General features: G+C 33.2%; 2 protein-coding genes across 2 annotated transcripts; both read right to left on the reverse strand.

Annotated features, from left to right (window-relative positions):
- Positions 1–7,248: 7,248 nt before the first annotated feature.
- LOC21405692 (probable xyloglucan endotransglucosylase/hydrolase protein 23) lies at positions 7,249–8,827 on the reverse strand. The gene is made up of 3 exons (XM_010104713.2): positions 8,466–8,827; positions 8,174–8,367; positions 7,249–7,766 (listed from the first exon to the last, which is right to left on the reverse strand). The coding sequence occupies exons 1-3, from the start codon at positions 8,730–8,732 to the stop codon at positions 7,373–7,375; spliced, it is 855 nt and encodes a 284-aa protein (XP_010103015.1). The 5' UTR covers positions 8,733–8,827; the 3' UTR covers positions 7,249–7,372.
- Positions 8,828–13,003: 4,176 nt separating this feature from the next.
- LOC21405693 (probable xyloglucan endotransglucosylase/hydrolase protein 23) lies at positions 13,004–14,471 on the reverse strand. The gene is made up of 3 exons (XM_010104714.2): positions 14,122–14,471; positions 13,674–13,867; positions 13,004–13,562 (listed from the first exon to the last, which is right to left on the reverse strand). The coding sequence occupies exons 1-3, from the start codon at positions 14,389–14,391 to the stop codon at positions 13,157–13,159; spliced, it is 870 nt and encodes a 289-aa protein (XP_010103016.1). The 5' UTR covers positions 14,392–14,471; the 3' UTR covers positions 13,004–13,156.
- Between the last annotated feature and the right edge of the window lie 9,205 nt (positions 14,472–23,676).

Genomic DNA, 23,676 nt, shown 5'->3' on the forward strand with positions numbered 1-23,676 from the left:
CCTGAACTATATTTTATATTTGTGAGCTGCATTGTGGCTAAAATTCGAAAGGAATTATCAAGGTGTTGTACGTGAGCTGCATTAGGGTTTTACGTTCAAAATGGTTTTAGGATTTCTGTGAGGTTTTGTTTTCGGTTCACTCCATTTTTTCATCTTAATGAACTTTCTTTAGCAAAATCAATTATATTTAAAATTTAATAAATATTAAAATAAATGTATATTTAATTAAAATAAAGAGTATGGTAAGAATGACCCACTAAAAAGATGTTGACTATAATAGTTTTCTAACAATTTTAACTAGATTTTAGTTAAAATTTAAAGATTTCCCACATAGTCTAAAGGCACATGCAATACTTCCTTTATATATCTAGCAGTATATGCGTAAGTTATTGCGCCAAAGAGAGTGGAATAATATTTATTGGTTTTGTAGTTTTAAAGCTCGAATATTTATTTATTATTATTATTTTGTTTTTGAAAAAAACCTAAGCTGGAAAACAGTTTTCTGAACCTAATTCTTGGAGCAGCTTAGAGCCTCTTGGTCTAAGGTTCTTAGTTTTAAACTTAGAAAATATCTTCTAGATGCGGGGAGACTTTTTTACTGCATTTCTCAGGAGAAGAATTTGAAGCTTCAGGAGAAGGCAAACTAAGAGCTGAATAGATTTTACCATGTAATTCTAAAGACAAGTGGTACTTGCTGAATCAAGACCGGGTAATTGTTATAAGAACTTAGGCAACAAGTAGAAGAGGAAGACTTTTATTGCATACGACCATTAATGATTGTAATTTTGATAATTAATGGATGATTCAATGTTTGGGCGTGGCCCAGATCTTTCAATAGACATTTTACGGTGCAACATAGTCCCAATTTGTTTTATAGGTTTGAATTACTGTTCAAACTTTTTTGTTACAATATTTTATCTCATAAAATTTAAATTTTTGTTTAAATTTTTCTGTTCATACCTATGAATCAAACGGGCCTATTGTTCGGGAAGGGAGTTGGGGGATGTGAAATTTATGTACTAAAAAAACTTAACCTTTTGTCTTTTAAAAAAATGCATATTGGCTTTTTTTTTTTTTTTTTTTTTTTTTTTTTTTTTTTTTTTTTTTTTTTTTTGTATTCTCTCCTTTTTTTCCCCTTTCTTTTTAAATCTCTCAAATAGCAACAGAAGATAGGTAGTTAAACCCATAACGGTTTTAACATATTAATTAGTATACTAAAATATAGAGAGCATATAGTAAATTAGGAGGTTTACAGTAAGTAATTGAAGTTAATAACATATTTTAAAACTATTTGAATTAAATAGTTGTTGACGGTGAAAATTTGTCAACAGAAATATATCAATTTTGAAATAGTTTGCGCGAATTTAATGATCTAAAACACGATTTAAAGCAATCAAATAGTAAGAACACAAGAGAATTATAGTGGTTCACTCTTGATTCAAGAGCTACGTCCACTGTAGGAAGGAGAGAATTCACTTATTTTTCAGAGAGAATTACACACTCTAATTATTCTCAATGAGACTTAGGGATTTCTCTATCTACAATCCCTTATTTATATCGTTCTCCATCATCCCAATTGGTTTCTTTATTTAATTCGGGGATATTTCTCTCATTTTTCAGGATGATATATCAAAATATGGAGATTACAATCAATCAAGACGATTTCATTACTTAAATTTTATATATTTGAATTACAAATAGCAAATCCCGGAACAAATCACACATATCTCTCGACTTGCGTAGACTCGACTTTATAAGTGCTCCCAGAACCATCTTTGCCTATAATTGTTGGTGCGGTCGACCTCATGTTGTCCTTTGCATTTCCCCGGTTCGGTCGACCTCCTATATATGCCACACCTTTAACTAGTGGTCTGCTCCTAAGAGAGTTGCCATCCGACGAGGTAGCTATGGCTGAGTTGTCCTCAATCATTTAATGCCCTCATTTATGGCATGTGGGCCCCATTCAATGCCTGATTTAGGGTTTGAAATTTTACCTTAAAATAATAGTAGTAAATTAAAAATTTATGCATCTTTTGACCACACAAATCTAGTCGTAAAAAGATAATTTATGTGATAAAAAATCTTTTTACCACGTAAATCAGTAAATAAAAAATTTACGCAGTATTTTTACTGTTATTTTTTCCCAAATAATCTAAATTATGCTATTTACTTAAATTAGTTTAAAAAATCTACTATTTACTACAATTTCTATAAAATAAAATATCATAAGAGCATGTTTAATACAATGCCAAAATGTCGTGCTAATCATAAATTTGAGAGTTGTGTAAAAAACTCTCTAATACAGTGTTATTTGTTGTTTCAAATTTATCATATACTATATTTTGTGATAAATTTACCACCAAGTATAACATATGACAAACTTGGTATTTGACTGTTATTAATTGATATGTTTATTTTTTCATGTAATCATTGCAGCATTCACATTTTTTAATTATATTAGATAATTAAGAGTTTTACTTTTACCACTTTCGAAGCTTAATCATAATGGTAAAAAGTGTATTTAACATTTGAAATAACATTATGTATTGGAGAAGAAATAAAAGTAATATGTCAAATATACTATTATCACATTTTTTAATACTAAATGTTGGGCGGCATTTTCGGAAGCATTAAATGCGTAATAAATTCAAAAGCTCTCCCGAGCCCAATCTACTCCAAACCTAAATATGCCTAAGCCTAATCTCTCCCGAGCCTAAATACGCCTAAGCCTAAGTTCATTGGAGCCCAAATTCACCTAAGCCTAAGTTCGCCGGAGCCCAAGCTCACCTAAGGCCAATCTCGTCTAAGGTCAATCTCTCCCAAGTCCAAGCTTGGCGGAGGCCAATCTCTTTCGAGCCCAAGCTTGCCAAAGCCCAGGCTCGCCTGAGCCCAAGTTCTTGGCTTGAGCTGAAAGTTCAAAGGTTGTGTGATGTCATCATGTGAAGTAACCGACGCTAATTGAAGAGATTGAATGATTGAAAATTAATTCTCATTGATCATTTATCAGTTTTAACTCACAAAAAAGTGAAGAGCCGAGAGAGTAAACTCTCAAATTAATGAGAGAACTCAATCTTATTGTACTATAAATTGCTTCAATTTGAGAGGAAAATGCACATGCACTCATTTTTGAATACAATTACCTTGTGATTTATCTTCATTTGTTCTTATTATTTTTTTAGAGGTTAATTGTGTTCTTAGAGTGTTCATCCAATTTCATTAGATTACTTGTTTATTTAATCTAAATTTCTCGTCTAAGGACGTTGGTAAAGTGTTAGACGAAATTTTACTATACAACTACAATTAGCAATTAACATTTGCATTAAAAATGATCTAACTGTACAAAAATTTGACAGGAGATATGACTTCGTCTATCCTGATGTAGTCACGGAATCGAGATGAATTTAAAATGTTTAAAATGTGTACTTCATTATAACATTGTTTAAAATATCCATTAACGTAGTGGAAGAAAAAAAAGGGAATGTCGATTAATATACGATTTCGTTGTCGACAAAACTTGTGATGATAACTTTGTTAGAACATAAAAACTGATTTTAACTTACTCTCTAAATTGCTTAAAGTTCTGTCTCAATTGAATTGATAAAATATAACATAGTCTTAAAAAAAGAAAAGAAACAAAAAAACAAAAGAAAACAAACACAGAAACGTATAGTACGTATTCAGATTCTTGCAAAATTATAAATTAATTCTGTTTAACTTCTTGATTAAAATCTAAGTTTTTAAGACTTTGAAAGGAAAGTGGTCAAATATATATGTATATGTATGGACGAGTTTTTCAATAACTACGTTTATATCAGTGGTTATTATTAAATATAGAAATTTAATGACATAACATGAAAAGAGTTTAGTTTTATTAATTGTCAAAAATATATATATAGGTATGGTACTTATAATAGTTACTTCAATATTTACATATTATATGTGGGTGTAGTACTGTGTGATAATATTTTAATTATTATAATTATAAATTAGGTAGTTGATTATGTATGATAATTATATTGAATTCTTATCACTCCACATTATTAAATTTTTATATTTAATGGATAACTATCGATATAAATGTAATTATTGAAAATTTATCCATATTTATGTATGAGTAGGATGGTATACATACATGTGAGGAGAAGAATTTAGGCGCTATGATGAGTCATGCATGCGCATGGTCCTGTTCATTTCACCGATTCGAGTTTTGCTACAGTAAAAAGCTTTCAGAAACAGTTACATCTAACTTTTTTGCTACAGTAAAAAGCTCTCACATAAAGTTACATATCAACTCGAATTAAAAGCTCGAATCAGCGAACTAAACGGGTCATTATAATATCCTAATTCATTTTCGTTACATCTTCTTACGATACTTCCATAATTGCAAGCTGTGTCTAAGCGTAACCACCTGAATTTATTTATTTTTGGTCGACGTGGAAGAGGAGGAGACGGGATATCGGTAGAAAATATTTGTGAGGGTGGAGAAGAGTGATCTTCTGATTGCTCCAAATTAACTTGAAAAATCTCAATTACGATGATTAAAACGACAATTATCATCGCGATTACCGTCCTCCTAAACCCATTGGCCATCGCTTAATTATATCAAACTTCCTTAATTAACTGTTATGGAATTACTCTTTTGCTCTATGGAAGTATGAATGGAACGATGAAGAACCCAAGGTATTTATATGGAGAATCTCTTAAACTTTATTTTGTTGTTTTTCATTAGTCTCTGTTAGCATTAATTAATGAAAGTTTACGATTTGTATTTGCGTCAATGGTTTATTTTATTTCAAATAGCGGTCAATAATAATTGATCGGTAATAGTAATCTTTTCTATTAAAATTAAATTTCACGTACGCATGAAGGTTTTATTCATTTTACCGATTTGAGTTTTTAATTTTAATTTTACTACAGTTAAAAGTTCTAATAAAAAATCACATATAATTTTTTTGTTACAGTTAAAAGCTCTCATATAAAGTCATATCTCAACTCGAATCGGCGAACTGAACAAGACTAAAGACTAACTATTAAATGGACCCACCAGCGTACATGGACTTTTGAAAGTGATTTGAACAAAGCATTCTTCTTTTAAAACTTAATTTATTAATAAATATACATTAACCGTCTGTGTAGTACCTAAGGGAAAAAAGTAGATCATAGTATTAGATGAGCACAAATATATCTATATATATATATATGTATATATTTTTATAGATCATTGCACTAATATATAAGACACCATACACGGGATTACAATTTTTGCAATCGTTCAAAGGCCACAAAAGTGATCCCTGTCATCGTGTTAATAACTCTGATGATGCTCCATCTCATGAATTCACATAAACGTACATTGATTATAAATGATTTTATTACTTCTATACGTCATAAAACATATTTTGAAATGAACTCATTTCATCAGGAACAAAAAAAAAAAAAATATTAAAACATATTTTGACTAGAGTAAACTTTCTGTTGTGCTATATCTATGTTTTTTTTTTAATAAGAAGGGAAACTTGCATTTTAAGGACCTGTTTGTTTCATATACTCAAACTCAAATAATTAATTCTGTTACAGTGTTTTTCAATCACAAAAATTTAAATTTTAAATGTCAGAATTAAGAATAATAATTTGAGTTTACCTTTCAAACGGACTCTAAATTAAAGAAATACAACTACTAATACAAATATAGACGACCCTAAAACATAAAGACTATTAACCCTGAATATTAACCGGATCCACTATAAATTCAAATGAAACGCTTTACGAACAGAAACATGCACTGAGTTAGGCACACTAAATACCGAGGACATACTAGGCTCGAACATCACAACCAATAATCACTTGCCACGTGTCCAAGATCGACTTTGGGACCCACAAGGTCAAGTGTGCTATGGGGTCGAGCTAGACTCTACGACCACCGTGTGATTGAGCTATATCCCGAAATCACCGCGCTCTCGAGCTCTAGTTAGACCTGAAGACCATCATCAGATCGCGCTAGAGCCTATGGCCATGATGACCATCAAATTGCTTAAAGCCTTGAGCAGAAGTACGAAAGATAGAGACAATATTCCCATGGTCCATGGCGCATAAGCACATGATCAAAGTGTTGCAAGTTATGAGGAACCTGATTACTTCACACTTTTTCTTGTCGCTTGCGGTTCGACAATGAGGTCAACAACGAAGGTTCAAGGGCAGTAGTCCCTGAAGAGATTTTTCTTTTTTTCTTTGTTTTTGGAGTATTTGGCATTTGACATGTGTAGTGATTCGTCCTATTTGTCGTGGTATATAGGGGCTTCTAGGGAAGCTATTTTCGGAGCTATTTTAGGTTGAGCAACAAATAGATTGAGAGTGATTTCGCCCAAAAAAATAAAATAAAAAAGAGATTGAGAGTGACATTTCGAGTTGATTGTATTTTATATTTCTTCTGATTATAATGAATTTTACAGTGACAAGTGGACACAACTTTTACATAGAGTGAATTACCACTATAAATCCTATTTGTACTCAATTTCATTTCATTCCTTTTTATTTTTTAAATTTCTCGCTTCGAATAGTAAAAATTGGGGCTTTTAAATCTTAATTCGATTAATCCTTGCTTGACTCCAAAATAACAAAACAACATTGACATCTTCAGACATGTCCTATAATAAATTTATATTTCACTACTCTAGACACACATTGCACTTTAGTAGCAAAATTACTATTTATAATAATTGTATTACTTTCTAAAAAAAAAAAAAATTATATATATATATATATATACACACACACACACACACACACATATATAAAGAACCCTGCTGCAATCTTCGAAAGATTTACAGTATTAACTCATTAGTTCCTTCAACAATGGTGGTAGTTTGCTGTGTTACTAAAAATAATCTTTCGTTTTACTGGCGGTAGTTTGTTGTCTTACCGGTGGATGACTATCGCCGTGATTACTGGTCATATCCTACAGTAAAATAGTGGTAACCTGACAGAATACTAAGATATATAAAATATATATAGCTTGAACAACGGAAAAAAATTAGCCAGAAAACCTTGCAGACGATCACGGGACAAAGAAGATCCGATAGGAATACCTGGACGAGATACCTCTGGTTGGAAAAAAAAAGACGCACTAATGCTAGATTTGCAAAAATTTGAGCTCGGCAACCTCGAAGACAAGTTCATTATGGTGATGCTACAAGCAAAATATATAAGTAACAACTATGGCAATCAAGAATAAAAGAATTTAATAAATTCTACATGACATTAAATAATAATAACAAAATACATTCTTTCTTACTAGAAACTGCTAACTAAGCAAACGCATATTAAAAGACATGAGATTGAGTCTTGTTTTTTTTTTATTTTTTTATTTTTATCTCTACGAAGTACTTCTGCATTCAGGAGGGAGACCTTGGGGAAACCTCTTGGTGTCCGTACAGTAATTGTATATCATGTAGTTCTTCTGCACCCATCTCAGCCTCTCTTGACTCGCATTGTCGAGCTCTTGCGAAAGCCATGCATCATTCGATGAAGAAGAACCGTGACAAGACGATGATCTGGAGGACCTAACGCAAGTTTTGGCATTGAAGTTTCTGTATGAAGCAGTGAAAGGAGCTTTGCTCCAGTCTGTCTTCACAAGTCCACCTCTTGTGGCCCAATCATCCGCGTTCCAAAGGCTCGAGTATATTCTCATTGGCTGGCTCTTTGGAAACGGGACGCCGATTGGTTCTGAGTTCTTGAACTCTCTAATGGGAGTGCCATCAGCGTAGAATCTGAAGCATGCGATGAAAACGAATAAAGTCAATCCAAGTGAAAATAAGAAAACTAGGATTTCAAGAACAAAATTTTTTTATCGGTATTGACCGATGCTATGCAGTGATTTTTACTAGACCGTGATCCTACTAAATGGTATTGACCAAGGCTATCTATGACTATCAGACTTTTATTAACCAAATCATAAATTCACATGTCAATTTTAAAATTTATGCGTACTTAGCCGTGAAGATCTCACAATTTGGTACGCAGAGAATATATTTTTATGGCCAATAATTTGCCTATGCTTAGTATTTATGTGATCCAATAAAGTGACGTGATAATATGTGTTCGCCAGACTACTACATGAGAACGTGACTGAACTAAATGTTAGTAGTAATACATAAGATAATAGAGCAAGACTTACACAATACGTTGGGGGTTCCAGAGGATAGAATAGGTATGAAAATCAGCCGTTGGGTCAAACCAGAGATAGAATTGTTGTTCTCTATTCCCCTTGCCATGGCTAAAGACATTGGTGTGGAGTATGTAAGGATCGCCACTCAAATTCCCCAAGAACTCGAAATCTATCTCATCCCAAGCCGACCCTTTTGAGGACAGCTAAAACCACAAATATCTAAATCAATATATGTGAAAAACAATAAAAAGGGTTTAACAAGAAACGTCGAAGAAAACACTTGGCAAATTGAACAGCTTACATAATATGCAGTGACAGTTCCGGCAGAGTTTCCCGGCACAAGCTTGAGCTGCATATCGATTTTCCCGAATAAGTACTCATGCTTGGATTGAAATCCCGAGCCCGAGGCTTTGTCAAGCGAAAGAGTGAGAAGCTTTCCCTCGTTTAATATTCGAGCTCGTCCATTTCCCCATGTAATCTCGAAATCCCGGTGGAAGTTGCCGCAACATGAAATGATCAACGAGCTAAGAACAAGAAGTGGCATCAACATGAGAAGGGAAGAATCCATAATATGATATCTAATAAGATCAATGAAGAAGCTTTAGTCTTTTTAAGTGGCTTAAGTTTGAAGTGAAGAAGATGAGTTGCTATGTGATGATCAACTTAATTGGGTTGGTACTATTTATAGTTGGTGGAAGTGAAAGTTTGCATGGGAAGTGAAAAGCATAGGAAACAGGTGGGAAAAAGTATGTGGTATATGCATGCTAAGCTGTGGACAGTTGTTTGGCTTGCGAGAAAGTGTAAAATAATAGCTGTAAAGATAGCACTATGAAATCATGTTATGCTAACTAACCCAATTAATTGTTTGTATTATGCTCTTTTTTGACACTATTTTTGAGAGCAAGGACTTAGCTAGCTGCTGATGGTTGATGGCTGCTCTGTTCCCATCAGCATGCTGAGCACCAGCTTAGCTAGATTCCAAAAGAATGCAATCATAGTTATCAGCAACAACTTGGGCACTATAAGACAAAATACGTGCGTTAACAAATATGAAAATAACACCTGATCAGAAGAAAGTAAAAAAAATATCACATGTTGCTATGCAAGTAGTGGATAAGGATTAAAGGAATTCACAAGAATAATGATAAGGGATTTTCATGTGTCAAGACAAACTGTACTGTTATTGGTGTTTAGGATTCCTTTGGTAGTTGGATAACAAGGCACTCACATCATGTACCACAGTCTGTCCATAGTGAAAATGTTTACAATCCATAAGGGTCACATATAACATTGGTAAATAAGTTCAACAATTTAAGAGGTGCCGATGCTGTTAGGCACCACACACTAATAAAAGTGGCTCTTATAACATACGACATACATCTTTTATTATTAGTTGTGGATTTTAGCATTAGTGGTACCTCAAATATTCGTCAAATAAGTTTGATACAGTTATTATCTCTTCTTTTCAAAGAAAAAAAATTATTTATTTACCTGATATGGACACTGAGACAACATGCAAAAAGTTACAAGAACATAAGAGATATAACCCAACTGTGACCAAAATAGATCTTATTGATATTTACTCATGTGCCACATGAACAAAAGCAGATTAACTAATATCAAAGAGAAAAGAAAAAAAAAAAAGGAAAAGAAAGCAAAGCAATAAAACTGGGTCCAATTTTTGTACCTATCTGCGTCAACTCCAGTAGTAGCCTTGGATTGTGACGTAAATAGTTAAGAATTTCTTTTGAAGAAACCTCTCCAGAAAGTCACAAGAAGTTGCTGCCTTAAGAGAGATCTGATTTCAGCCTCAAGTGAAGAAAAAATTGTGCTGGAATTTTAGACGCGCCATCCGTGATCGTCTGAAAAAACTGAATTTATGCCCATTGCTCAAGTCCGCCCACCCGAGAAATTCGGGCTGCCCATCCGAGCTTGAAAATGACATTGAACAAGCTTTGGGCAGGTCTTAGTTGCCCGAAGCCCGGTCGGGCAGCCCGAATAATATATATATATATTATATAATGTGGTTATTAATTGTATTTGTATATAAATAATTATTAAGTTATTTATTGTAAAAATTATATAAAAATTATATTTAAGATTAAAAATTTAAAATCAACACATACTATTTAGTATTAACACAAATCAATTGAGAGATTGAGAGAAATTGAGGCCCCGTTCATTTTACCGATTCGAGTTTAGAATTTGAGTTTTGCTACAGTAAAAAGTTCTTAGAAACAGTCACATCTAACTTTTTTGCTACAGTAAAAAGCTCTCACATAAAATTACATTTCAACTCAAATTAAAAACTTGAATCAGTGAACTAAACGGGTCCTGAGAGAGTTTGGGTGACGAAAATGTTTGGGGGATAGGGGGTATTTATAGGAAAATTTTTGTGTTAAAAAATTGATTTTTTCCCAAATTCGGATCCAAGGGCTATTTCTTGGAATCGGCGGGTCGGGTTCGGGCGAGTTCGGGCCGAAATCGGGCAACGGTAAAAAAAAACTGTTAGTAGTCAGGCTTTTGGGCAGCAATTCGGGTCGGTCGCCAACGTTCAAAAAACTAGGCGTTGATCGGGCTTCGGGCAATTCGGACAAATCGGGCTGGAATTCGTGCCTGAGGGAAAAAAATAATAAAAAAAATTCGGCGGTCGACGATCGGGAGCTTTCCTTCGGTGGCGGGCTTCCGTAATATTAATTTTTCTCAGGCGGCCCGAGCCTGAGCCCGAGCCCGAGAAAGTGATTGAAAGGGCGGCCTTAGGTTCATGCCCGCCGAGCCTGAAAAATTCAGGATTCGGGCAGGCCCGCCGGCCTAAAGTTCCAGCCCTGCATATAACATCGCTAAATAAGTTGAACAATTTATAAGGTGTCGGTGCTCCTAGGCACCACACACTAATAAAAGTGACTCATATAACAGACGACATACAACTTTTATTATTAGTTGTCGCTTTTAGCATTAATGGTACCTTAGTAGTGGCTTTTAGTATTAGTGGTACTTCAAATATTCGTCAAATAAGTTTGATACAGTATATTACCTCTTTTTTTAAAAGAAAAAAATTGTTTATTTATCTGATATGGACCCCGAGACAATATGCAAAAAGTTACAAGAACATAAGAGATATAACCAAACTGTGACCTAAATAGATCTTATTGATATTTTCTCATGTGCCACATGAACAAAAGCAGATTAACTAATATAAAAGAGAAAAAAAGGAAAAGAAAGCAAAGCAATAAAACTGGGTCCAATTTTTGTACCTATATGCGCCAACTCCAGTAGTATCCTAGGATTGTGACGTAAATAATTAAGAATTTCTTTTGAAGAAACCTCTCCAGAAAGTCACAGGAAGTTGCTGCCTTAAGAGAGATCTTAAGAGAGATCTGATCATTTCAGCCTCAAATGAAGAAAAAATAGCAAAAAAGCTTATAATAGTTCCGTCTCATCAACCTTACATACTTTATTAAAATTACTTATTCAAATTTTAGTATCCTAAATAATGTCTAACTAAGATTATTTCACCATGTCATTATTATATGAACATTAAACCATATAAAGGTAAATTAAAAAGCACTTTTAATATTTTTCAATTGCGTGTTATGATCTGATTGCTTGGTTATACATAATTTTAAACACTAAAATTCGACAGCTGCCTCAAAAGGAAATAAACGACAAAAACCATAAAGAAAAATTTTACAACCCAAATGACAAAACGCTTTAATAGACCAAACGACAAGTTATTTAATGGCTTAGGACTCAACATAAAACGACAAGTCTTCAGTGGATTACTCTGCCTCTGCTGGTGCTACGTCAGATTGTCATAGTAACATCCATCGTTTTTAATAAGGCCTCGTTCATTTCACCGATTCGTTTAGAGTTCGAGTTTTGCTACAGTAAAAAGCTCTCAGAAACAATCACATCTAACTTTTTTATTACAGTAAAAAGCTCTCACATAAAGTCACATCTCAACTCGAATTAAAAACTCGAATCAACGAACTAAACGGGCCCTAATATTCATTAATCTCGTTTGGAATAAGTAATATCCATTAGGATTGATTAAGGGGTTGTTTAGTTGTGAAATTCGTACCTCGTTTTGAATCATGATTCATGGTTTATTATAATATTTTCTCTCAAAAACATACACGTAAATAAAAAATAATTCTAATTTATGAACAAAACGTCTCCTAACATTTTGACTTCATCCAAAATTTGATAATCAATCTCAACATTCTTAGTCGAGAAATTCGATCTCTCCATGCATAAAATTATATATACAAGTAACGGTATCTACAAGTAAACAAATAGATAGTCGAAAATGTCTGAACTAAAGGCCAAATTATAAGGAGGAAATTATGAATTGAGCCTATAATTACGAAACTGGCATGGGATTTAAAAAATTGTTCGGCGAAAAAGTACTCTTTAGTAACTTGAGGATGGTAATTTCATTAGACAGAAATAGTTGATCAAAAGTAGCAAAAGAATGTCACTTTGATAGAACATTTATTTCTTGTAAGGATATCATAATGGAAGAGTAAAAACGACACTGATCTTTGGTAATTTCAATGAATTATATGCGAAAGCTATAAATACACGTCGTGTATGAATATGCCTCTATATATAATGAACTTCTTTTCTTTTGATATATATATATATGTATACGTATGTATATATTTAATTAACTATGCGATGGAATGATATATATGATTAATAATCAATCTTAAATGTTACTGAGACTGATATTATAATAGTTTCATATGAGTCCTTAGTTGCTTTGAATAATGAAAAGCTAACTATTATTTAAAATACCATTCCTTGGAAGTGCAGAGCGATATTAGAAGTTAAGCGAAGTCCAAAAAAAATTGTTCATACTAATTATAATTACTCTCAAACAGATTTCTGGAACGAATAAAAGAATAAATTACATTACAAAGAGAATAACTAATCAACCAGTACACCAAAATAATAACACAATAAAAAAAAATTTGTATCTTCTCATCTTTAGGCTATCTTGCATTCTTGAGGAGTGCCTTGTGGGAATCTCTTAGCATCTGTGCAGTAATTGTAGATCATATAGTTCTTCTGCACCCATTTCAACTTCTCTTCACCGGCCGAATCCAACTCCTGAGATAGCCAGGAATTCGCACCGGAGGTCGAAGAAGAAGCGGAATGCGAAGAACAAGAAGAAGCTCCAGAGGAAAAAACACAAGCATTGGCCTTGAAGTTTCTGTATGAGGCAGTGAAAGGTGCTTGGCTCCAGTCTGTCTTGACCAAACCACCTCTTGTGGCCCAATCATCAGCATTCCAAAGACTCGAATATATTCTCATTGGTTGGTTCTTTGGATATGGAACCCCCTTTGATTCTAAATTCTTGAACTTTCTGATTGGTGTACCGTCCACAGAGAAACTGAAACGGGGAGAGAATTTTTCAAAGGTTATGAACAAAGCCCAGTAGGAAAAACTTGATTTTAAGAATGCAAACTTGAAAAAAAATATATATCTGTTAATGGGCACTTACACAATTTGTTGAGGATTCCAAAGGACAGAATATGTGTGAAAATCAGCAGTTGGGTCAAACCATAAATAGAATTGTTGTTCTCTGTTGCCTTTGCCTTGACTGAAGACATTAGTATGAATAATGTAAGGGTCACCGCTCAGGTTACCCAAGAACTCGAAGTCAATCTCATCCCATGTCGACCCTTTTGATGACAACTGCAAAAGAGTACGTACATAACAAGAATGTTAATTATTAACTTATTTAACCTTAAAAAGAATGCTAATTATTAACTTATTTAACCTTAAAAGGAATAGGAAACTCGTTCATTTAACTTATTTAAAGTTATAATTCACATTTTATTACAATAAAAACAGTCATATATAATTTTTTTAAACATAATATCACATTTAAACTCAAATTAACAAACGCCTTAAAATTTGTTACTATAGCTATAGTTAAGAGAACTTACATAATATGCAGTTACAGTGCCAGCTGAGTTGCCAGGGACAAGCTTGAGCTGCATATCAATCTGGCCGAACAAATACTCATTCTTCGACTGAAATCCGGAGCCGGAGGCTTTGTCGAGAGACAGAGTCAGAAGCTCGCCATTGTTGAGTATCTTAGCCCGGCCATCGCCCCAAGTAATCTGAAAATCTTTGTTCAAATTGGCCTCGGAGAAAGCGATAGCAAAAATACAAAGCACAAATAAGACCGAGTTTGAGAAAGAAAGAGAAGCCATGGATGTAGTTTCTTTTTTTTTTTTTTTTTTGTCTAGCAAAGAAGTTATAGGAATAGGAGAGTAAAATATGAGAAGATTGATTGATGGATAATGGATTACGAAATGAGGTTGTCTTTATAGAATTAAGGTGGCTTATTATGTTTTGGGTCCGTACGAAAAGCAAATGAAGAAGTAACCAGGGAAGGCTCAGTCAGGTCCTCAAGCTGTGGCCAGTTGTCTTGGGCCAATGAGAGCTAAACATGATAGCTATTAATTTAATATAATTTAATTGACTGCCAAAATTGCAATATCTAAGCATAGCCAGGGCATGAGACGCGTTTTTGGTATCAATGTCGTGGCGAAATTGCATGGTTGGTTGGTGGGGGGCTCTTTCTGCTCATGTTTCGAAAAATTCCATCTCAAAGCTGGATTTATTTTTATTATTATTTTTGGAAATATTAAAAGTTTTATAGAGAATTTTGTGATATGATATGAGAAAAATATCTCTCTTAGTAATTGTTAGATTATATCAGAAGTTAAGATTGAGAAAAACATAATCATTTATGGAATATGGATAAGATCAATTATAAAAGTAGAAAACATGCACTGGATTCTTTTAGAATTTTTATTTAAGTTAAAGAAAAATGTTATCAAAGTAAATTATATTGTTGCACCTTAAAATTTTTGTGTTTTGCATTATACATTATAAATTGTTAATTTTGACAAATTGTACCTTAAACTTTTAAATTAGTAACAATTAAGGTTCAATTGTTAATGGCCCTTATCAAACAAAACAGTGAAACACAAGATTTTCACTAGAAGGCAAAGCTTGTTATTTTTTTTAGAAAAAATCACTTACGATTCTCGTATTCCCAAACTATCAATTTGATAATACCTATCAAAAACTTTAATTTTATTGATTTCAAAGTTCATAATATACTTTGTCAAAATTAAAAATTTGAGTGTATTATTAAAAAAGGATAATTTAAACTGCAATAATGCAATTTATTCCACAAGAATAAATTATTGTGTACTGTAAAGTGAAACCAGTGGTAATACATGGTCGAACCTCAGAATTAATATTATATTATTGGTTTTGCTTTTATTTTTTCCTCATTCGCATGGGGGTTAGATGTCTAGCCTTTGAATCAACAAAATAATACTAGCTAATTTTACAAGGATTTTTTCCGGTACGCTAATATACGGATAGATTAAGGGATTATTCTTTTAGAGTGTAACTTGAGTATAATTTTTGAGTTGAATTTGAGTTATAACTTGAGTTGAAATTGTAGCTTGAATAAAGTTGAGTAAAGTTGAATAAAGTTAAAACTTAAAAGAACGTGAACTTGAATAAAGTTAGAACTCGAGTTGTCTTTTTTTTTAAGTTTTTGGACAAAAGAACATGCCCTAAGTTTTTTGTTCGTTAAATTTACAAAAAATCACATAAAAGTCAAAACGTACTTAAATTTAAAGGTTAAAAAAATATGACCTATTGATACACTAGGTGTACTAGAGAATCTCCCGAATTTACAAAGTTTTGGGTGCGTTTGAAATTAATTTTTTCTTATTTTTAAAAACGTTTTGCACGTCTTTTGAGGCACAAAAATGAACCGTATTTATTTAGCAAATGTTTTGAAAACGAAAACGAAAATAAAAAACACTGAGAATGGTGAAGGAATTACAAAACGATTGAAAGTTATTTTATCTTTTCTGTTTTCATTTTCTAGTACTTATCAACAATGTTAAAATATATTTATAAATAATTATTACCAAACACGATTTTATTTTTTTATTATACTCAAAATAATCTCTTCAAAAGCTAATCAAACACAATTTCAAAATTAGTCAAAACATAATTCTTAAAATAATTTCATTTTTATTTTTGTATTGAAAATAAAATCATTATTAAACGGCTTTGTTTTGTTATTTTCTTTCTCAACTTTTATTAACACTAAAAACAAGTACATAATTAAGGCCTCTCAACGAGACTTAATAATGTTTGGCTTGCAACAAAGTGAAATCATAGCTGTAAAGGTAGACAAAATCATGAGCTTGTATGAATTACGAGCCTTTTTGCACTGTCCCTGCTGTGTTAAGTTTCGTTCGTTTTAACGATTTGAGTTTTAAATTTTAATTTTATTACAGTTAAAAATTTTCATAAAAAATTATATCTAATTTTTTTTTTTATAATTACAAGCTCTCACATAAAGTAACATCTCATCTTAAATTAAAAACTCGAATCTACGAACTGAATGAGACCATAACCTCCAAAAGATTGCAATTTTGGTCTACAACAACTTTGAGGGTTACAAGACAAAAATACATATATCAAAGGGAAAAGAAGAAAGGAAACGAATACCTTTTAGAGTTTATGTGTTTGAGCTTTTATCCGTTACTCTTGATTTTTCTTTATAATCATATAACTATATCAGTAAAAAAAGAACCAATCAAGATAAAAGATAAAAATTTAAATCAATGCACTCTAAAAGTACGCAAGTTCAACAATAAGAAAGTAAGAAATATAACATCCAAACTGTCAAAAAAATTAAATTATAAAACTGACTAAACTGCCTAATAATTTAAAATTTTTAACTATTTATTTTGATTTAATTTAAATTAGATAATTTTTGCGGTTTGACCGATATTTTGAACACCCCTGCTCTCAACTGTGGGGCGTTTTTAACTATTTGTTTCAATATATTATGAGGAATATATATACTTATATATATATATATAGCGTATTATCTGAGCATTACCAGTGCATGGGAGGCAATTACTTTACTTCCCAGACAAGTCTGAGGATGGATCGTCACCTCCACAAAGAGTTAAATATAAACATTTTATAAGAGTGAAATATGATAAGTCCCAATATACATGTTCATATACCTAAACTATACCTTCTAATTATATTTGATAATTTCTCTATCATTTTTACAATTTTTTTTTTTTTTTTTTTTTTTTTTTTTGTAACGGTGTAATCTACTTAATTGGGTTGGTATTTATAGTTGGTGGGAGTGAAAATTTGCATGGGAAGTGAAAAGCATAGGAAATAGCAGGAGGGTTAAGTATGTGGTATATGCATGCTAACCTGTGGACAGTTGTTTGGCTTGCGAGAAAGTGTAAAATAATAGCTGTAAAGATAGCACTATGAAATCATATTATGCTAACTAACCCCATTAATTGTGTTAGGACTTTAGTTGGCAATTTATCAACAATGATTGTAAAAATATAGAAATAAGTACTTTTAGCAACAGGCGTTTATGAAGAAAATCAGATGTGTTTTTGATTATTTGATTGTGTCAAATATGAAATGTTCTTTTCTTGATAGAAATCAAATTTTAGAAGGAAATATCCTAGAAGATGTGGGAGAGATGGAAAGTAGTAGTACTGCATTAATTTTTGGAGAGATGGAAAGTAGTAGTACTGCATTAATTTTTGGAGCATAAATGGGATCTTATGCACTCATGCTGATTCGAAGATTCTTGATAGAATTCTTGTATGGAAAAATCCGTTGTTGGAATATTATCTTGATTGAGGGCAGCAGCCTGTTTTTAAAAAAGTATTTTTTTGAAAGTTTGGTCAACGTGGGATTTGTGGATGAATGGCCAGTGGTGGTTCTTTGGACAAGGTGCTGCTATATCTTTATATACACCATGTCCATGAGCGTCAAGGTGTGTCTTGGAAGAGAAAAATGAGCTTTTATATTTTATGGTTTTAATAAGCAATTAAAAGGCCATATTTTGGGGAATGGATTTTAGAGAGATATTTTTCAGAAAAAGTCTGTGAGAATGCTTTTTGAGTGAAATATTCTGCCAAAAAAAAAAAAAAACGCTTTAATCACTACAAGAAAAGGGGTTTTTGCGACGACAAAAATTCGTCGCGAAAACCCGAATGTCGTCGCAAATAAGGTTTTTGCGACGACACGTCGTCGCAAATTTGTCGGCATAAATAATTCGTCGCAAAAAAATTTTTTGCGACGACATAGTGTCATCGCAAATGTATTTGCGACGACAGTTTGTATTTGCGACGACAGACATTGCTAATATGTCGTTGTAAAATTCTCGTGATATGATCATTTTTTACGAATGACATTTCAAATTGTCATCATAAATAATCTTATTTTTTTTGCGATGACAAGTCTAAAAAAGTCATCGCAAAAAACCGAAATTAATATTTTTTATAATTTTTAAAAAAATGGCAATTAATTAATTTTTAATATTTTTAATTAAACATTATTATGTTACATACTGAATAGAATTTATTAAGATACATTAAAAGTGAAATATAAATTAATATTAAAAACAGTAAATCTAAATAAATTTATAAAATATAGTATGAATACTACATGAAGTGCATATATAATGTTCAAAAAAATATAAAAGTCTAAATAAAGTGAAAAATAAAAAAGTACATATAACGGAACTAATCTCTAAGTTTGTAGCATCGCCAGCATCTGAATCATCATCAGGACCGTCATCATCTGAAGGAGGCAGAGGAGTGTCTAGGTCAACTGGTTCCAGACGATCAATCGTAGATAATTGGATGTTGGGCTGCAATTTAGCCATCAACTCTAACACCTTCTAACTAAATTTTGGCAACATAACGGCTTATTTTTCTTATGATCCAAATATCTAAACCTGCAGAAAAACAATTTTAAAAGATTTCGTCATAAACAAATGTAAAATGTCGTCGTAAATAATCATTTTCCCGCGTTTAGTTTTTGGCAAAATCTTTAAAACATTATTTACGACGACAAAGAGAAAATGTCATTGTAAATAACATGAAATTATTTGCGACGACATTGTCGTCGCAAATATATTATTATTTACGACGACTTGTCGTCGCAAAAAATGGATTACCTTGGCGGCAAAAATCTGTCATTGAATTTGCGCTCCAATATTATTTGTGACAACATTTAAGTTATTAGCGATGACATGGTTATTTTATTTAACGGGGAGTAATTGTGACAACATGTCGTCACAAATATTGTATTATTTGTGACGACAAATGTTGTCGCAAAAAATGTCATCGTAAATGGCCTTTTTTGTTGTAGTTGATGGTCTTTGAGTAAAAAAAATAAAAGGTGGTTCTTTGGGAGAAGAACGTGTTGCTTTTGGGAGGAATTTTTTCAAAGACGAGTGGTGCTCGCTGGACAAGGCCACTAAAGAAGATTCTCCACAGCGGCGACATTATCATGGAGGGAGTCTTTGAGTGTGTAAGACCGATTGGTGTTTGTAATCTCTTTATCTTAGGGGATTGTTCACTGTCTGGGCATGGCCCCGCAGATATAGGTGTGCGTACCGAACTGCGATATTGTGATGCCCAAAAATTCTCACATACGAGTTGGCCAATGCATTGCATACATTCATGGCATAATATACATGATTTATAAGTTTGGCATGCTATTGAGATGCATTGTTATGTTATTAGTGTATATTAAGTAGTTATTGAGCATAATGTTTTGATGAAATGACAAGATTACTCGAAGGTGGATCCGGTAGGTGGAATAGTAGAAAAGAGATTTATAATAGTGGTTTTTATGAATTACAAAGAGTTTAATTGGTGACGAAGTTTTGAAAAAAGTGAAGTATGGATTTTGTTCATTAGTTGGACCCACATTTGGTACGAAATTCCTTATAATAAGAACATAAGAGTATGAAACCAATTTCAAGAGGTTGATATAGAATTCCACATGAACTATTGAACTAGAACACACTAGAAAATTCTATTTTGCTCGAAATTTGGTGCTCGGGGTTTTAAGTCTTGATTGAGGCTTTTGTTGGCTTGTAAGTGACTTAGGAAAATTTATTATCTCATGCTTGAATATGTTAGGAAGGATTTTACAAATATTGGTTAAGTTTCAATGATGAGCGGACATGAACAAAAGTTGATCATTTTAGTCATACTGAGTTTTTGATATGAGCAAGTACACCTAAATTAGTATGTCAATTGAATGGTTATGACGTACTATGTAAATGAAATTTGGTGTGAGTGTGTAACACCCTATTAAGAAGGTGATCAAGCAGAAATAAGGGACACGTGATCAGCCAAGGTGATATTCCTTTATGATGACTAAGCTGCTTCTTTGATTGCTTAAGGGATATAAGCTACTAGATCAATCTACACTACACTTATTCATCTTCCCCGACCTCTCTTTGATAGAAACCCCCTTCTCAAGCTGTTAACTTAAGAAAATAAGAATTTCCTTGGTGGTTAGTTTGGATGCCAAATTTTAAGAAAAACCTAACATAGTCAAGGTAAGGGCCTGTTTTGGTTTGGAAGATGTTTGGTGTTGGTTCAGTGGGTTTCGCTTAAATTTTACTGAGATATTTACACCACATAATCTTTGATATGTCAGGCACAATCACATAAAAGGATTTAATCAAACTCAATTGGGAGGCGGTGGTTTCAAGTTTGTTTTGGTGGCAGCCCTGAAACAGGTTGGTTCTACAAGTGGCTCGGATTTATGTTTACTTCCCTAGGCTAGAGAGCTCCGTTTGAGCTGAAATTTTGAGGGAATACTATCGTAGGTGTTATCAAATAGATCCTAAAATATCTCATTAAAATACTGTGAAATTTTGGTGTTATGACCTTTTTACCGAACATGGTTTAGTGAATAGAATGATAATGGGATTATGAGCATATTTTATTTTATCTTGGGATATTACATTCAAAACAGGTGACTTTTGGCTTTGGAGAGTGTTAGAAATAAGGAGAAATACTGTCAAAATTTTTAAAAAATTTTTGGAATCAAGAAGGATCCAAATTTAGGGCTAAACCCACCCTGTAGGCCATACCATGACCACTGGATATGCCAAGCACGCTCTGGCTTGCGTGCAGGCATGCAGGCAAGCCTGTCTACAGCCCATACTACATGCAGGTGACCTTGCTGCGTGCCTAGCATGCCTAGGCATGGGCTGCAACCTGGGTGCCTGGCTACTCGGCCAAGAAGGCCGAATGAGCCATTTTTAGCACTTTTTAGCCATTTTTGAGATAGTAAAGCATATTTCAATTGTATATTTGATCAAATAATTATTATTACTCAAAATTTAAATTTAGAATATTATTATTAGTAATTAAAAAAAAATGATGATCAATATTTCAGTGATATGAAGTGTCGGATCCCTTGAGAGCAGTACCTAAAAGATTGGTTCAGTGTTAAAGTTTAAGGTAAGTAGAATATCACCTGTATCACTATAAAAGTTGTGCATATACTATGTAATTCAAAGTTGTGATATGTGAGTATAGGAGACATGTGTTATTGATGTTAGCATAACCATGCATGCATGGCATGATGTAGAGATATGTACCATTGAACATAAAATGAGAAGAATGAATATTAAAAGTTAAGAGAGAGTTAAATGCTGGTTTTGTAGTTTTTGATGGGTTGTGTCTCCAAGGAGACTGCCGGACCTCTTGCGGCTTGGGAAGCTTCTCCGATGATCACAGGGAAGGATTTGTGTTTATTATGATTAGCCCCACGTGACGGCATTTTAATAATATAGGTCGAAGGACCTTTGTCTCAATAGAGACTTGCGGTGTGGGAAGCTTCCTCGATGATCACGAGGAAGAATTGGTTTTAAATGTGAAAAATGTGTTTTACCCCACACGACGGCATTTGATGTTATGTATGTTGTGGCCACAAGGTCCGATGAGGTATCTGGGATACCACCCTGTCTAAGTGATTACGCACATAAGATAAAAGAATGAATGAAAAGTTAAAATGTATGATGTTAACAAGTCATGAGCTCATGCATATTCTCATTGTTGCTATATCATGTATTATTCTACTTACTGGGCTTTAGCTCACTTATTTTTATGGTGATGCAGATGAGGGTACACCTCAGTGCTAGTTATGGACTAGATGGTTGACTGGCGTAATCTTGAGGACTGAGACAAGTGTATATGGACAAACTGACCTGTATTTTGGAGGCCCTCGTTTTAATTAAGGATTGAGATTTTGTGTGAGCTCGTGGGGGTATACATAGTATAAGGCTGTGCCTATTTTTGATAGATGTATTATATTATATATATTTGGCTAGCCTGTTAGAGTATATTAAATATATTTTGATTAGCTTTGCTTGCTAGGAAGTCTTAAAAATTCAAATTTACCCGTAATTTCTTACTTAATACGTATAATATGTTAGGTTAAGTTTAAGAGAAGGAAAAGAAGTAACACTACTTAATATGAGTAATTAGATAATTTAGAGCCATATTATAGGGGGTGTTACAGATATATATTCCTTGTGTCTTTTATGTTTCTGTTGTTCTTTCTGGACTTATAATTTGCTGCTGTTGAATCAAAGAAAAAATATACCGATCTGCATGTATCTGTCATGAGTATTACAACGAGTGTTATAACACTCTTTGTGACACCCGGTTAATAGTAGACCTTTCAATTAGTATCAGAGCAGTTCACTAACCGTTCACTTGGTGAGATTTTAGGAGTTGGTCTCTTATAACAGGGATGAATTTTTTAAAAGAAGGTGGCTCGGTCTCTCGCTCTCCTTTACTTGATGGTTCCAATTATGCCTATTGGAAAGCACGTATAAAGGATTTTATCAAAGCTATTGCTGAAAAGGCGTGGCATGCCGTTCGAACTGGTTGGACAAACCCCATCACCAAAGATGATGCTGGAAAAGAGGTATTAAAACACGAAGAAGAGTGGTCTACCGAAGAAGATCGGTTGGCTAATAACAAGTCAAGAGCATTGAATGCCATTTTCAATGGAGTTGATGCCAATCGATTCAAACTTCTTTCTACGCGCGAATCAGCCAAGGACGCTTGGGAGATATTGCAGACAACTCATGAGGGTACGATAGCAGTTAGACTATCAAAGTTGCAAATCCTCACTATAAGGTTTGAGAATCTTCGTATGCTTGACAATGAAACAGTTTTAGATTTCAATTCCAAGTTGTGTGACATTGCTAATGAATAATTTGCTCTTAGTGAGAAAATTCTTAAGGAAAAACTAGTGAGGAAGACATTGAGATCACTTCCTCGGAGGTTTGCTTACAAAGTGACAGCTATTGAAGGGGCCAAAGACGTGCGGTCAATGAAGCTTGATGAATTAATGGGCTCTTTACATACTTTTGAGATGAACTTGGATGAAAACAAGAAAGAGAAAGGGAAAAAGGGGAAAGGGACTACTCTCCAAGCCGAAGTCAAAGATAATGTTCAAAAAGAAGATGAAGATTTGGTGGAGTCTCTTGCTCGTTTGACTAAGAATTTTAACAGGGCGATTAAGAAGTTCAACGAGAAGAACAAACCTCCAACTTTCGACAAATCCAACAATTTTCAGAAAAA

The sequence above is a fragment of the Morus notabilis genome, unplaced genomic scaffold (genome assembly GCF_000414095.1).
Source record: "Morus notabilis unplaced genomic scaffold, ASM41409v2 Scaffold317, whole genome shotgun sequence".
Lineage (NCBI taxonomy): Eukaryota > Viridiplantae > Streptophyta > Magnoliopsida > Rosales > Moraceae > Morus > Morus notabilis.

What these genes read in the sequence shown, in the direction of transcription:
- LOC21405692 (XM_010104713.2), bottom strand. Translation starts at nt 8,732, where the DNA reads ATGGATTCTTCCCTTCTCATGTTGATGCCACTTCTTGTTCTTAGCTCG. An exon ending in GAACTGTCACTGCATATTAT is followed by an intron (nt 8,368 to 8,465) that starts GTAAGCTGTTCA and finishes TTGTGGTTTTAG; the next exon opens with CTGTCCTCAAAAGGGTCGGC. An exon ending in TGGAACCCCCAACGTATTGT is followed by an intron (nt 7,767 to 8,173) that starts GTAAGTCTTGCT and finishes CGCATGCTTCAG; the next exon opens with ATTCTACGCTGATGGCACTC.
- LOC21405693 (XM_010104714.2), bottom strand. Translation starts at nt 14,391, where the DNA reads ATGGCTTCTCTTTCTTTCTCAAACTCGGTCTTATTTGTGCTTTGTATT. An exon ending in GCACTGTAACTGCATATTAT is followed by an intron (nt 13,868 to 14,121) that starts GTAAGTTCTCTT and finishes ACTCTTTTGCAG; the next exon opens with TTGTCATCAAAAGGGTCGAC. An exon ending in TGGAATCCTCAACAAATTGT is followed by an intron (nt 13,563 to 13,673) that starts GTAAGTGCCCAT and finishes TCCCCGTTTCAG; the next exon opens with TTTCTCTGTGGACGGTACAC.